Source organism: Podarcis gaigeae (genome assembly GCF_964106915.1).
Source record: "Podarcis gaigeae genome assembly, chromosome: 2".
NCBI lineage: Eukaryota > Metazoa > Chordata > Lepidosauria > Squamata > Lacertidae > Podarcis > Podarcis gaigeae.
The window spans coordinates 62,481,785-62,498,667 of NC_139679.1; the positions used below are offsets into that span (position 1 = coordinate 62,481,785).

A 16,883-nucleotide genomic window follows, 5' to 3' on the forward strand; every position below is an offset into this window, starting at 1 on the left:
AAGGTCGGTGGTTCGAATCCCTGCTGCGGGGTGCGCTCCCGTTGCTCGGTCCCAGCGCCTGCCAACCTAGCAGTTCGAAAGCACCCCCGGGTGCAAGTAGATAAATAGGGACCGCTTACCAGCGGGAAGGTAAACAGCGTTTCCGTGTGCAGCTCTGGCTCGCCAGAGCAGCGATGTCACGCTGGCTACGTGACCTGGAAGTGTCTTCGGACAGCGCTGGCCCCTGGCCTCTTGAGTGAGATGGGCGCACAACCCCAGAGTCTGGCAAGACTGGCCCGTACGGGCAGGGGTACCTTTACCTTTACCTTAAGAAAGCAGCACAGGACTGTGGTGGCTGCCATTTGCAGGTAAATAGTGACCTGAGCAGTGAGAAAGGGGTTAATAGGCAAGTGTGTTGGGCTGTCAGCTGTTTACCCAACTTGCACAGTTTCTATATTCCCCAGGTAAGTAGCACATTATTTAGGTAATCTATATTGTATTGTCATAATATCTGCAGAAAAATTGCAATGTCTTTATTATGGCAAGTATGATATGCCAACATGGACTTTGAAAATTAAAGTTACATTCCTCATGTGAAGAGGCTGTTACAGTTTACAGTCATAAAAGTGTGTTGTAAATTGACACTTCCAAATATGTAAGAAACCAAAGCTAAAGAGGAAGTAAAATTAGGTCCAAGGGCTTCTGGTAGCGTAATTACAATGAAAAACGTCTAGATGTTTAGACTATTAAGCTAAATGATGCTAAGTTCTTGATTTTTTGTATAGAGTACATACAAATGTTCATGCATATTCCTTCCTGTCTAGATCTACTGTATATACTAAATACTAGAAGTAATATCCCCCCCCCCATTGTTTGGGGCTTAAACTACTTTTAGATAAATTATGGTTGGAAGAATGAACAGTATGTTGTAGTGCTCTACTGTGATAAGACAAGCTGAACATGACCCATATTGTGCATGCTTGTGATAAAAGTGTGTACCATTGAATTAAAATCCGTATCTTACTCTGTGCAATGATACCTTTCACAGTATGGGGTGGGGATTAATGTCTCTTTGCTTACTTGTAATTTGGATGAGTAACATAGTAGTTTACCCATGAGGCTCATGTTCGATATGTTTCCACTGCTGAGTAGTATTCATTGGATACTGCTTATAGCTTGCTACAGTTTTTTCTTTCAAAGGTAAGATGGTTTTGAGTTCATAGGGAATGCAGATTTAAGATTCATTCCCTATGCATTTTGAGTGAATACTCATATTAAAAAAGCGAACAGCAATGTCTTACTCTGCCAATTTCCGTCAGATAACCATGCATCCTTACAGTTACAGAGTTCATTTCTGCTTATGCATTACAATTTTCAGACAAGGGAGGGAATATGCAGTGCCAGCATGAGTAGCTAGTAACATGCTTATTTCCCAGTGTTATTACACAGAAGGTCATCAACTAAAAACAGTTAAGGGGGAAAAAGTCTTTGAGATGGGCAATCCCAGGATGATGATAATATAGCCTAAAAGGAAGGAAACACTGTTTTTGCAGTGTTCGTTTCAGTATGACTAGTGCAGTGATGATTCTTCTTTTGGAATATTGTTCAGTTTCTTCATTTTTAAGAAGGATGGATTTCAATTAATGATTTCAAAGGAGAGCAGTCTGAAAGATCTGAACAGAATGTTTTGTGTTTGGATGAATAAGAAGGTAAGGGAATGCAGTTGAACCCTGTAATATGCTGCAGATGTGTTAGCAGTGATAGGTCATGACTGATCCATAAAAATCCAGACTTTGTTCCATTACCTTTCTTATTGTGCACACGGTGGTTATGTGTTTTGTCTTAGCTTCAGCTTCAAACTTATGCTTGTGACTGTAAATTAGTCTTCCATCCATAAAATCCCTGTTCCCTTTCTTTTCCTAGCAAGTTGTCAAGCTGAAAATGACAGAAAAGGAACTTCACATTTCTTACTGAAACCACCTGCTCTTACTTACTTATCATGGACCATCTTGGACTTCCCCCTTTCCTATCCCACTTGCCTGCATCCCGCTCATTAATCCTGTTGCCTTTTTCACATTTCTATGAACCACTTCATTTGTGCTGTATCTACTGCTAAGGCCTATGCCTGTGCTGTGGTAATCTTTTATCAATAATGCATCCTTCTCCTTGGAGATGCAATGTCAGTGTGTGTTTAGTTGGATTGTAGGGTTCATTACATTTAACTCTACTTTGTATCTGATTAAATAACTGAAAATGAGACCCAAAAAATGAAGAACTTTGCACCAGCCATAGTGTGTTTTGCTTCTTTTGGAACTAGCTCTGCATAGAGCTTCATCTTTCACAGTTTGAAAATGTGGGAGGCAGTGACCTTGACTTTCAGGTACTTGAGTGTCTCCTTGCATCTCTTTAAAAAACAACAACACCAAGCCTAACTTGCTTCACCAAAATATTGAAGTACTGTCAAGTGCTTTAGGGGTTGTCAATAGCAGGTGTTACAGATTTTCTGTCTTGATAAGTTAAAACAATGCAAATAAGCTTTTAAGTCTTCCAGTTTTTAGCTTATTTGCTACAATTCCTTTTACCAAAAATAGGAACGTTAGCCTAACTGGATTTCCTCTTCTTTTTCTTAATCTGTTTTGCAGCTCTCCTAGTGGTCAGCCATATGTGGCTTCCAATGTGGATTTGACTGGGAGTACTGCAAATCTGATGGCAGGGAGTACAAAATCCAGAGCAGCGTGAAATTTCCTTATTTTCCTGGCACATTCTTACCGGTAAATATTGTGTAAATTTAGCAGCCTTAAAATAGTCAACTGATAGGGAAATAGACTTCAAGGGGGAAAAACTTGCTTGTTTGATGTAATGCACCACACTATACTTAATAAGTGTACAATAGCCATTGAGATGCTAGGTTTTTGCAAATTAACAAGAATGATGAATATGCATATATCCAGATGCTCTTCTTTCTTATTCAGTTCCAGTATAAGTTAAAATATGGTAATTATGCAAAACATACTTAATAGCATTCGTTCTGGACTAAGTGTTGAATTGATAGGTTTTCCAGTATTGGTATCATGTGAGATTTTGTTTTTGCAGGGAGCTTTTGACTCTTACAGTTCATAGAAAGAAACAGATAAGAGGGGTACTTTGTAGGAGCACCTGGGAATGCATGAAAACCTAATGGATATTAAGCATTAGGCATGTCTGTCCCAATCAGTTGACACCTATTTTTCAAAACTGATGATAGTTGGAGGTTTGCTGAGCTGTTTTGAATGAACTTGCATTTGCAAGGCTGGTTTTATTGCATATGCTTGTTTTGGTTAGATTAGATTGTAGTCTGTGGCTACAACGTGGAATCTTGAACTCTGTAATCTAAAATGTGACTTCTGCTGATTCAATATTTTTAAACAAAAGATCTTTTAAAAAAATACTATGAGTTCTTTACAAGCATATTTATTCCTAGAGTTGAAAGGATTTTTCTTCAGAAACATGGTCTGGCAGGATTGAATTCTGGACTCTTGGTTCACACAAACAGTGATTTATTGGAGGGGGGAACAGCGCAGCAGAAGGGGGGGGGGAGATGGGAGAAGGAGTGATGACATCATCCTCTGGAGTGCCAGGGTGACAAGACAGTTTCTTTTTGCTCTGGGAAATGAACAAGGCTTTCAAATATTTTTTAAAAATTGGGATTTCTGCTTCATCTTAGTAATTTAAACGGTAGAACATATTTGAAGTACTGTTTGCATTTATAACTAAACACTAATGAGTGCCTTCAGATGACTGAAGACCTTTTCTTAAAGTTCACTTTGTTTAGGAAGTTTAAAACATATGCAGTCAGAAGTAAGCACCAGTAAGTTCAGTGAAGCTTACTTCCAGGAAACTATGCATAGGGCTGCAGTCATGTTACAAAAAAGTTTAGTCCTTATGGTGCCACAGGACTCCTTGAAAGACCAGACTTTCTTTTTTTTTAGTAGTAAAATTTATTTACAGTCAGAACTTGCATCTTTTGATTTTTTTCCTTTGAGGAAGAAAGCTATGAGGGGTGCAGTATGATAGCAGCAAAAACTTCTTAAACAACCTGTCAGGTGTAGAACAGACAAATAGCAATTGTTTTTTGTAATGCAGAAATTAAAACTATTGCTATGCAAATGCAGGCAGGTAAATAAGGCTGGTAAATAAACAGACAATTTTATTGTGTTTGAGAGATCTCTGAGGATTAAAAATTCTCTTCATTAATAACCCAAAATTTTAAAGATCAGCCGATTGCAGAAGTTGTTTACTAGAGGCCTGCTTTGAGTATTCAGCTATGACAGGAATTGGCTATCCATGACATATAGTCATGATAAAGTGAAGCTTACTGCACACTTGGGGGCCAGAGGCGATGTAAAGTTTACTGGTCGCCAACTTTCTCTGAACGTTCCTTACGTTTTGTAAATGATTGTTTATAGCCACCCAATAGGTTAAGAAATGAAATAAATGGAGAAAAGGGATTGCTTTTAGCCAGGAAATGAGATTTCTTGGCTACCTATCTAATTAATAGAAAAATTCTGGCTACCTGCCCAATTAATAGACCAGTCCTCTATAGTGCCTGTAAAGTTCCAGTCTACAAAAATGACAGGTATTGCATTTTTTATACACACAACTTGTTTATATGCATATAACCTTATTTATAAATGTCCCTATTGTCTTCAGGAGAATTGGTTGAAATACATTAGTCCTTTTTAATCATACTTGCAGGATGCATACAGGCTTATAATGTTTGGTGTACAAAGAACAAGGGAAATTTTTCTCTGTTGCCTTGCCTGCTCCCACAGGATAGCAAGTATCTAGTTCAACCCACTTTCCTGTCACAGAACATTGGTTTATAGGCTGTGTGAAATGTCTGTCACTACTTCTGTTTTAGTAGCTAATGGGGACTTTAAAAGCCAAAAGTGAAGTCTGAAATGCACTCCTTTCTCTTTGGTTTTCCCTAGCTCCTGGGGCTGAAGAAATGGAAAATAGAGCTTCATTGTACATTCATAGATAGATTTTCAGCATTATTCAGCTCCCAAGGGAGGGGCATACAACAGTTATGTCACTTTACCTACTAATTTAATTTTGCTTGTATTAGGCAAAACCTGCATCTGAACTGGGTGATGCTGTTCCAACCCCTGTTGGAATGGGACAGAGTGAGAGCACTGTGGGAACTACCAAAAGAGATGCCTAAACTTGAAAAAAGGCACAAATAAATTTTCTTACTCATATTTCACTGACTATCACATTGCTTAATCTTTAACTCTTAGTAGTGTATTCTAGCAGTAAACATGTACAGTATGGTAAATTGAACAGTAAAATCTTTTTAAAATGGTTGTGTGTTAAGATTTTGCTATGTACCAAATTGGTTGCAGTCTTAGGCACAAGTGCACATGCTTACAACTCACTGAAGCAATGGATTACAGCCTGTCAGACTCCATTCCAGTTAAATCAATCAGAATGGTCTATATTCTCTTTTCATCTTTTTTTTTTAACTGGTTGCATCAGTTTTGTTAATTTTTTGCTTGTTTCGGTTTTAGGCAGCTTTCTAATAATGCCAGTATTGTGTGGTATTTTGGCACTGCATTTATAAAATTAATCTTAAAATATGTGACCCTCACCCAGATAACGTGTATCCATGCATGGATTACTGATTGATTTAACCGGAATGGCGTCTGCACAAATTGCACAAAAGCCTGCTTCTTCGTAGGAAAATTGTCCAAATCCAGCACAGTGTAAGATCCCTGCAGAAATGGGTATATCTATCTCTCAGTGTGTGCGCACACATGCAAATGCTATGTCTGTCATGGAGGCCCAATGGTTGTGTGGCTAGAGCTACTGGTAATGCAGTGGCTCACAAGCGATAGTATCTCTGAAACTTTCCAGTGTAGTCCAAAGCTTCTGGAGGACATCGGATTGGCAAATTGCATACACGTTCCTAGCTACTATGACGAGAGGGAAGTTTTTCAATCTAGGCCCAATTGAAATGTGTGAAAGGGCAATAGTGTTTTAACAGGTCCACATTCCATCTCCTGTATCTTGCCTTCTCTTGCCCTGGGCTGGCCTTCATTATGAGGTGAATTCCATGTCCCGAATCTTACCTGTTGAATGCTAAAATACTACGGTTTTGGACTGTGTGGTACTAACACTCAGGTTTCTAGGCGGTGTACCTTAATTTTGATACAGTGGTACCTCCAGTTGTGCAGGGGATCTGTTCTGGAGCTCCGGTCAGATCCCGAGGTGTGCGTATCCGGAGGTGCCGCTTCTGTGCATGCGCATGGTGCAGTTTACCACTTGTGCGCATGCATGCTGCGCATAGAGCGCTTCTGCGCATGCATGCGCGGCGAAACCCGGAAAAATACTTCCGGTTTTGCCGCCCACATATCCTGAAGGATACGTAACCGGAGGTGAACGTATTTTCATGAGGAACAAGTTTGTATGAAATCTAGGTAAGGATGGAGTTTTCAAAAGGTAATTACTTTTATAGAAGCAAGTCTTTGGGGGCTTGTGTCACTAGGAAATTGCCTTTTTAGGTAATGGCTAATATTATCCATCGAATAGTAATAGTATATTGTTAAAGGTTTTTGTGATTGCTTGCCCATCTAAAAATATGATGCTCAAGGAAAGATGTAGCAAGATGTTTGATGCATTCTGAATTAAAATGGTTTAAATTATGAGCTGAAATCTGAGGTTGGTAATACAGTGGTACCTCGGTTTAAGAGCAGCCCTGTTTACGAACTGTTTCTCCGCAAAACCAGAAGTAGTGTCCCAGTTTGTGAACTTTAGCTCAGTCTAAGAACAGAAGCCGAATGGTGGAAGGGCACTGGCGGCAGGAGGCCTCATTAATGAAAGTGTGCCTTGGTTTAAGAACAGACTTCCGGAACGGATTAAGTTCGTAAACCGAGGTACCACTGTACCTGTGTTAAGGTAAATTAAGGGAAAAGCCAATCGGAGGTCACTCTGTCAGAGCTGTTTTCCTTGCCAAACATTTCAGTAGTTCACTTCTATTTCTGTGATGTGATCAGTTTTTTTATGTTTCCATTTAAAAGTGTGGAATGTGAAAATACTTTTCTAGTGTAAAAGTACTTTAAGAACAACAGAAAAACACATGAACTTGAAGATATTTCACATTTGCATTGTTAGCTATCCATTTTCTGCTGCTTTCTGACTCCAAAGTGAATATTAATGAGATAGTTGTATATTCATATTCTGACAGTGCACAACAAATATCCCTATTCTATAAAGGAACCATTTTACATTAAACAGAAAAAAATGAGGAAAAACCTGTCTCTGAAATGCACAAATATGAACTGTTGCTCAGAACCTTATTGCAGTAGTGAAATGTCTTCAGTACCTGTTTGTAGCAGAAACATTTCTAAAAATCTAATCCATTAATAAAATGTTAGTGGGGAAAGCAAAACTTTGGTTATGGGGTAAAGTAAAAATATATAAGTAAAAATTAATTAGCAAGGAGTCTTAATGTTTTAATAGATATTTTAGGGTAATTAAATAAAGGTTACATCAGCATATGGAAACTTATCAGACTGGTTTTCAGAATGTATGAAACAAAGGTGCTAATGCCTTGTGAAGATTAATATATGCTATGTATGTATCATGAATGATGTAAGAAAATTGTTAATAACCCTCCTACACATTTGACAGTTTCATTAAAAAAACTCCTCGGTCAGTTAGATCCTAGTCATATTCAAATAACTCCAGTCATTATGAAAACACTAATTAGCACATTGCTGCATCAACATAAAACACTGTAGGTACTTTCTTGCTGTTTAGTTACTTTATTCATATCTTTGTATGTTTTTGAGTTGAATGAACAAACATAGCAGTAAGATATTAGGAATCTGCAAGATCCCATGGGAATTAACATTCAGATTCATTCTTGATCCTAATGACAACCCCAGTGATCCTTTGGAAGGAAGGGTGGGATATAAATAAAATAAACCAATTAAATAATCAATCCCTGGATAGTTGTACCTCTATACTTACAAACAATAGTCGTAAGTATAGATTATTTCATACTTGTAACACCACATTTGGTAATTGTAAAGCTTTTTTAAAAAACAAAAACTTAATTTGGATCCACTTGACCCTAATCTCAGATTAGTAACCTGTTGTTTTTTCTTCTTCATGTGGAATGGTAAATACCATGTGCGCCCTTTCTGATGAAAATTACCCAGCTGTTGTCCTAACCATAAAGTATAGTGAGCCAGCCTCAGGCAACAGATTTTGGAAGCAGTAGACCTGTTTTTGAATGACTGTTTTTGAAAATATTTTAAAAAGTTGTTCAAGAGTTCTCAGAAACCTCTCTAGAATGTACATGCTCAATGCCTTTCTCTTGAGTTGCTTCTCCAGAAACAGAGAGGCTAGCAGGAGTGACTTCTTGGTGGGCTCAACAGGAGAGAAGATAGTGACTTGGTCACTTCATCTCAAGTGCTGAAATGGCTAGAGAAAACAATTTGCAACCTGACAAATTTTCCAGTTCTGTAGACGGTTTTAAACTGAAAGGAAATAGTGCTACCTGTTAAGTTTTGTCAAGGCCACCCATGCCTTCATTTGTTGCTATGTTAGGTGAGCCCCCTCCTTTACTTTGCATGAGGCAGTGGCAAATTTGGCAGGAAAGTAAGCAGTTTCCACTTACAATTGCTGACCCTATTTCTGGGTAGAGGGGGAAAAGAATATGAATGCCAATGGAAAGCTCCCCAAGCCAGAAAATGGAGCTGGGCAGTTTTTACACGTAGAACTCTTAACACTGTGATGCAGAGTGAGTTAATGGAATGAATAGAAATCTATATATGCAATATCAGAAATAAATGGTAGCCAGCTAAATTGTTATTTTAGAGGCTGTTGAGTTTTTAAAATATTGTGGTGTACCCTCAGTACTTGAGAGGAGTGCTTCTGTTATGAAACAAACCTTGTAACATTGCTTAGGAAACCATTTTTATTAACACCCCTTAAGCCAGTGGTGGCAAACCTTTTAGAGACTGAGTGCCCAAACTGCAAAAACCGAAACCCACTTATTTATCATCTCCCTCCCTCTTCCCCCCTCGTGCCGGGCGCACTCCCCGGTGAGCTGGCTGGCGAGCTCTTGGGCTACTGCAATGGGGAGGACTGAGCAACCCTGAGACCAGGTGAGCAGCGGCGGCCAGGAGGATAGGGATACCCCCCACCCCAGCCAGCCAGCCCAGCAGCCAAGCCCGCCCGCCTGCTCTCCGCCCGTGATCCCGGCGTGGTCTTCCCCACCTTCCTCCCTCTCTCCAGCAACGTCGCCATGGCAGAGGGGTGAGGTTGGGTTGGGCCAGGCGTGCAGAGAGACGGCAGGCGCAGGTGTCCTCCTAGCCAAGTAGGTCAGGCCCACGGGGGATGAGAGGCCTGCAGAGGATCGGAGCTGCGGGGGGCAGAAGGGAATGGGCGATGCCTGGCTTGGAGGGGGGAGCTGGGAACTACCACCCAGCACCGAAAAAAGTGCAGAAAAAAAATCACAAGGGTCAAATAACGAACACTGTTACACCCAATCAGAAACAGCCGCAACCAATTGAAAAACAGACCAGTCGCCGAATGCCAGCAAAAAAAAAAGTTCTGGGTTTAAGCAGTGGATGCACGCAGTAGCATGGGGAGGAGCGGGAGCACAAACGGAAAAAACAACAAAACTGGGGATGGCCAATGGCGCACGTGCCAGCAGTGAGAGCTCTGTGTGCCCACTCTGGCGCATGTGCCATAGATTTGCCACTGCTGCCTTAAGCTATGGAGTGCATAAGGGCTCAGGATCCAGACTGGCTGTCAGCCCTAAACCTGGATGCTTTAATGGTATATAGTGTGTGAGAGGAGGATGGAGTCTCCATTTTGCTTCCAAGCTGAAGATAATCATGCAGATTTGCTGTTGGAGGCAATGACTATTGATGTTTACACAGTACTTTAAAAAATATTTTTATATTTGTTATAAAACTTTCCTCTAATAGATCTCAATTCCTTCTACTTTGTATTACAATTGTTCATGCTTCATAGGGGCCGTTGAGACTTGTTCTCCTATACTCAAGGCCAGGAATGTTTGTGTGTGTGACCTGAGGAAAAGATATGGCGGACATTTTCCCTTCTTAAGTCAAGCTGGGAGCGCTTTGTTGAGATTGACCACAAGTGCTATTCCTCTGCACAAAGGAGTTTACACCTCAAATTCTTTCCCATCTTCCACTTGCATAGCAACAGAAATAATAAAGCATTGGGGAATTCTGTTTATCAGAAAACTTAGTGCCTATGGGGTTAGCTGATAAAATGCCAAGCAGTGGCAGTATAATGGATCAGAATAGGTGGATCAGAATAATCCAAACTCTGTTTTTTCTTTTTAATGATTCAGGAAAGTACTTCCAATTAGCATGTATTAAATGTCACTGGCAGATTAGACATTGTGCAGAATGTAGCAACGTACTGTTCACATTCAGGGAATGCTCAAACCATGGTTTGGAGGATTGGGAATAAGTAGCAGTGAACCTTGGGCTCATGCAGGGGTGGGGAACCTTTTCAGCCTGAGTGCCTCGTTCCTTCATGCTTAGCCTAATGCTAGTAGTGTTTGGGGACAGGGGCAAAATGGGTGTGACAAAATTGGGTGGCGCAACAGGTGCAACTCTAGTCTTGGAACAGTAGGCTACAGTCCAGCCATGCAAAGTTCAGGAGGTTTTGCAGTTACTCATATCAAGCCAACTTTATTTTTTTAAAGCACACTTAAGTGACTTGAGTTTTTACAAGCCATCAAATGTATGGATGTTATGACATTAGCATAGGAGTGAGGTTGCCGCTTTTTCTTGTTTGGAAGTACAGTGGTACCTTGGTTTACAAACTTAATCCATTCCGGAAGTTCGTTATGAAACTGAGGCATGCTTTCCCTAATGAGGCCTCTCACCGCCGGTGCCTTTCTACCATTCAGCTTCCGTTCTTAGACCAAGGTAAAATTCACAACTTGGACACTACCTCCGGTTTTGCAGAGTTTGTAAACCAAATAGTTTGTAAACAGGGCTGTTCTTAAACCGAGATACCACTGTAATAGTAATTATTGCCTTCATCAATGATTGGCATTATTCTAGTATTCTAGTCTCTAAGAAGGAAGGTGCTTCTTTTAAGAATTTTGTTTTGGCAATGTATCCTGGAACCACATGTTGTTCTGTTATTTCTGACAGGAATGCCCAAAGAGAAGTACGATCCACCTGACCCACGGAGGATGTACACAATTATGTCCTCGGAGGAAGCAGCCAATGGAAAAAAGTCACACTGGGCGGAGTTGGAAATAAGTGGTAAGTGGAGACTTACTGGATTCACGAGAGTAGCATGGCAAATAGTCTGGTTTTGTGTTTTTTTAAAAAAAGGATTTTACTTAGTTTTATTAAATGTTTGAGTATAACAATGTGGTTTAAAATCTAAAACATGTTAATTTTTTAAATTTCAGTATCGTAATTAAATTTGTCACCCTTTGTCAAACACAGTGTGAAAGCCTCTTTTGCTTTGTAAAAGACTGAATCTGTGCAAAAAATCTGGCTTTTAAAAACATCCCAAAACTGCAGTCCACTACACACTTACCTAGAAGTAAGTTTTATTGAATTTGTTGACACTTACTTCTGAGTAGACATGCAGAGGATTGCATTGTAAATTGCTGAAATACTTGTGGAAATGAATGCTGTAAGTTAAATAGATGAAGAATTCTTTCTCTCTTCTGTTTTGAGTTTACTTCCAATCTGGATCCTGCCCACAATGTCTTCTGAATCTTCCTGTCTACGTGCTTGCTGACAAGCAAAAAAATAAATCTGAAAGCTTGATGACTGAGAACTTCACTTTGCAGAAACTACATTCTCTTGAGCAACTTTTATTTTAATGGTTGTGGATATGGTAATGCTTTGTATCAGTTTACCCAATACTAGGCTGAATAGTCTGTTATTTCCTGATTCCTTTTTTCAAATAGTGGTATGTTTTTTTGTCTTCCCAATTCCAGCCTCTCATAAGGTCAGAATTTTGCATACTTAAGTTCCTTAAGAGCTTTCAGGTATATGCCATCCAGACTCAAGGTTTTCACTGGTAAATCTCTTATTCTCTCTTTTTTTTATTTTACGTGTAGATTTAAAAGACCTTCACATTTTGTCCTGGAGGCATTTCAGTTCTTTAAAACTGATCCCCGTGTGTGTGTGTGTGTGTGTGTGTTAAAAAAAGAAAATTTCCTCTTTACAGGCAACATACCATTAATATATATGTTGAATTTGATAGCACCGTCTTCACTGTTTTCCAATTGATTCAACAAAACTCCCATTTCTCAGCCAATTGTGGATACCTCTTTCCATTCAAGTCCAAGGTCTCTTCCCTCCTAGTCAATTCCATGTTCAAGGACAGCCATCTATTACATCTAGACATGTTATGTGTTGCAATTTTGAATGTAGTCCATGTGAGGGTAATTGTAGCCATTGATTATTACACTTTCTCCTTTATCTGATTTCATTCTCCATCACTTTTCGTTAGGGGAGGGACATTGCATCAGTGCTGCAATCAAATTCATATTTACATAATGTGACTTACGATCTATTCTGCTTTTTGACATTCTAATTAACACTACCCCAACATGGCCTTCCTTGTTCTTTCTGTATATAAAAGGATACCTATATCTCAACGATTGTCATCTTCCTAACAGGTTCCCTTAATGTTGCAACAGCAACATTCTGTTTTAGTACTATGCACCCAGGTTTTTCTCCCCCTGCCTTTGCTTAAAAGCCTCTAGCATTAGAATATAAAAGGCTATATATAGATACATTTCCAAAACTCCTTTTTGTATGCAGTTTCTCCTACAATTCCTTTTTGTCTCTTAAAATCACTGTTATTTTTGTCCTGATAATTTCTAAGTTCTCCATATCCCCTAGTTTAGCCACCTGAGAGTTCCTAAAAGGTGAATCATCCTGAGCCAGATGTCCACCAGCTCCTGTTGTTTTCCCCTCAGAAATCAGTTTAAAAGCTTTGCAGCCTTTTTAATGTTAAGAATCAGCCATTTACTCCTGATCTTTAGTTTCTGATTAGAAACATAATAAATGATATATGCTGATTTACTATGCTTTGGCAATTAGCCTATTAGTCAAGTATTCTGTAGGTACTGGTGTAAAGATCTATAAATCGCAAAGGCAGCAAGTTGTCCATACATGCAGGTATTTTATTCTGGTATCAATGAGTTCAGTGATATTTATTGAACTCAGTACAGAGGTTGTTCTACCAAAATGTAATGCCAGATCCTTAAAAATAAAATAAAATCTGGAAACTTGGATTTTTAAAAAAGAATCTGATTCTGTTGGGAGATTTCTTAGCATTTCGAAATATGTATCTTTCTCTTTTGCGGATGAATTAGTACCTATTGTCTAGATGGTTCCCAAATGGTGGTGATGCACAAACTCAAGTGGTCTGCAGCAAGTCTGTAAATACAATTAAATATCATAGAGTATCTAATATAACACATTACAGTTGCTACAACATGCGGAAAAATCATAAAGTGGTCCATCAAGACCCTCAACGATTTTCAAGTGATCTTGGAGGGGGGGAGTTTGGGAACTTGTTGATCCTGCTTCCCTTATCTCTGATTTCTGCTTTATTATGAAGAAGCATTTGATCACTTTTGAAGCACAAAAGCCTTGAATTCCCATTTCCATACTGCATCACAAAACTAAACAAAAACGGTGGCGAGTTAAATTTTTGGGCATATATTTGAAATGAATCCGTTGAAATACATTTTAAAATATTTTTTTTTATAATATTTTTTATTAAGTTTGTAAAATACAGAAAAAAGAATAAAGAGCATATTATAAGAATACAGTAGAAAGATTACAAATTTTCTTGTTCTTTTTTCCAAATCTACTGGACTTCCCCACATCCTCCCAACCCTGCATTCTCTGTGATACATAACATCAGCAATTTGTTAACTTATTTCATTACTTATTGTATCCTTCGTTTTATCATGTTACCCAATTTCAAATGTGTTATAACCCGAATCATGTACATTTTCATTTAAACACAATAAAGTTATTTCCTTATTCTATCTCAGACTTCTTGTGCCTTAATTTCCATTTCTTTAGTTTAACATTACTGAAGCTAGAGTTTCCTAAAAGGTGCATTTTTTAACATTCATACAGCTTATAGTGTTTTTCCAGATAGTCCTTAAATTTTTTCCAGTCCTCCTCAATTGTTTCTTCTCCCAAGTCTCGGATTCTGCCAGTCATTTCGGCCAGTTCCATGTAGTCCATCAACTGCGTGTGCCATTCCTCCAGTGTGGGTAAATCTTGTGTCTTCCAATGTTTTGCAATCAGGATCCTTGCTGCTGTAGTAGCATACATAAAAAAAGTTCTGTCCTTCTTAAGCACTCTCTGGTCCACCATGCCCAGTAGGAAGGCCTCTGGTTTCTTAGGTAAGGTAAATCTAAGTACCTTTTTTAGTTCATTATGAATCATTTCCCAAAAGGCCTTCACTTTCGGGCAGGTCCACCAGAGGTGAAAGAATGTCCCTTCCGCCTCTTTACATTTCCAACATTTATTATCAGACAGGTGATATATCTTAGCAAGCTTGACTGGGGTCATGTACCACCGGTATATCATTTTCATAATGTTTTCCTTCAAGGCACTACATGCCGTAAATTTCATTCCGGTGTTCCATAACCTTTCCCAGTCGAAATACATTTTAAAATAAAAGACAAATGAGTTGGTGTTTTGGTGGTTGAATTGAAAAGTACCTAACACAAAAAGGGGAAGGAGATAATTGCAGAAACTGTTTTGCTGTTTTGATTCATTTGCAGAAGTACTTTCACAAATGCAAGACGAGACAGAAAATGTTTGCCTCTTGTCTTTCAGGGAAAGTAAGAAGCCTAAGTTCATCCTTGTGGTCACTGACCCACTTAACAGCTTTGCATCTCAGTGACAACTCCTTATCCCGTATTCCTTCAGACATTGCCAAGCTTCACAATCTGGTATATTTGGACCTGTCATCTAATAAAATCCGCAGTTTACCAGCAGAGCTCGGAAACATGGTGTCACTCAGGTAAACAAAATGCATCTGTGAGGCCAGTATGATGTTACTTCAGGTTTCTTTATGGTTTTGTATTGCAGTTTATTATTATTATTATTAGTAGTAGTAGTAGTAGTAGTAGTAGTAGTAGTAATAGTAGTAGTATTTATTATTATTAAGCAGAAAGCTATCCCACTTTAGCTTCTTCTTGGCTGATTTATTTCCAATTTGTATTGCAATCTTTCTGCCTTCTGGTGCTTGGGGATGGCTGAAATATATTGGTGTTCGCTTCTGAACCTGCTCCAAATTTTGGGAGTATATTGCCCAGCTATTCAGAAAGAGGTTAAAGTTCCATTTTAGGCTCTTAGCTTGCTTTATGGCTGCTCGGATAAGGAGTCAATTTGAACCTGGATGACTGGTTTCAAACTCCAAAGTTTTTCTAAAAATATTTGTCCTTTATGGGAATAAACAGCTGTTCATATTTTTGTTGCTTATTTGAAGTGTTACATTTCCTAAATAGCAAATTTGCCATCCTGAGTTGTCTCTTCATGAAATCCTGTAATCTTGTGTGTAATGTGTTCCCCTGAAAAAATGATAAATCCACTTACTTTAATGGTTCTTTTTCCTGCTGGCTTATTGGTAATCCCCATGGCAAGGTTAAAACATTTCTAAACAAGGATAAAAGCAGCATCCACCTTGGTATTCAATGCAATACATAAAGGAGTGGTATCATATTGGTCATAATAAGTACAGTCACATAAATTTCATAAAGCCTACTGTTTTAATTTGTGTGTCATTATTGTGATGCTTTCTCAAAGTTGCTACTAGCCGCTTTCTGAAACTATTCCGTTATGTGTTACCATATCATTCTTGCATCTGATATTGGAAGAAGGTGCCAGTGCTGGACAGTCCAGCTTTTCATACTAAGTGGTCTGCCAGGGTACTTTGACACAGAACCCATAAGCCATACACTGCCTTGTAATGTGGGAGGTGGGAAGTGGGGCCAAAATTTGACCACCACCAGCCCAGCCCTTGCGCTGCCTTCCCAAAACTGGCTAACAAAGGTGCTGGGCTTTGGGAAGGAGGTGTAAGGGTCCTAGAGCCCTCCCACCACCTTCCGAAAGCTGGGAAAGCACTAATTAGGCTTTGAGAAGGAGGATGGAGGATGGAAAACCCTGTCAGAGTCTTCATGCCTCCTTCCCAAAGCCCAGCATCTTGCTTACCCAGCTTTGGGAAGGCAGGTGCAAGAGGACTGCAGCTGGGAGCATCAAATGTTGCTGAGGGCCAACAAAAATGGCCTCAGGGAGTGTGTTGGATTGCCTTGTGCCAGTGTATTCTTCATTTTGCTGCAAGGAGATGTCTGGCAGTCTACTAAATGTTTCCACTGCATGAAATGCTGAATGAATGGTGAGGAGAAGAGAGGATCAAAGAAGGAAGAAAAGTCTTGTTCCAACTCACCCTCCTCTTGCCCACCTTGTCTCTCACCTCCTGTTCCTATGCCTTCTTCACATTGGGGGGGGGGGAGAGAAAATTATTGTGGGGGTGGGGGAATTGTGTTCAGTGGAGGAGCGCTTCAGGGTGTGTTTCTACAGAGGACCAAGCAAACCCTCAGTTATTAGTTTGGGGCCAAGGTAGTTGAAAGTGCCTAGCTGATCTAGGCTCCTAATCCAGTCCCTGAGAGGATGGCACAAGGGCAAAGGTGTCCTCTAGATGCTGCTGGACTCCAGCTTCCAACAGCCCTGGTCATTATTCTTGTTGCTAGGAACTCAACAACATCTGAAGGGTACCACACTAGGGAATAGGACATCTGTGTGCTTCGAAAGGCTGAGGACTGGATATATTTCTTGGAGGCATGAAGGAACGTTCATCCGTAG

At 39.6% G+C, this 16,883-nt stretch overlaps 1 protein-coding gene across 5 annotated transcripts in view; it reads left to right on the forward strand.

The window, feature by feature from the left end:
• CNOT6 (CCR4-NOT transcription complex subunit 6) overlaps positions 1-16,883 on the forward strand; it is a 38,789-nt gene that overhangs the window by 6,607 nt on the left and 15,299 nt on the right. For 2 of the 5 annotated variants that reach the window (XM_083728514.1, XM_083728512.1), the window contains exons 2-4: positions 2,622-2,750; positions 11,172-11,285; positions 14,856-15,042. In XM_083728514.1, coding sequence (XP_083584640.1) covers positions 11,174-11,285; positions 14,856-15,042 — 299 coding nt within the window. In that variant the 5' untranslated portion in view covers positions 2,622-2,750; positions 11,172-11,173. Of the gene's footprint in view, positions 1-318; positions 2,751-11,171; positions 11,286-14,855; positions 15,043-16,883 lie in introns of all 5 variants that reach the window. The other 3 variants (XM_083728511.1, XM_083728515.1, XM_083728513.1) reach the window with 2 other exon arrangements.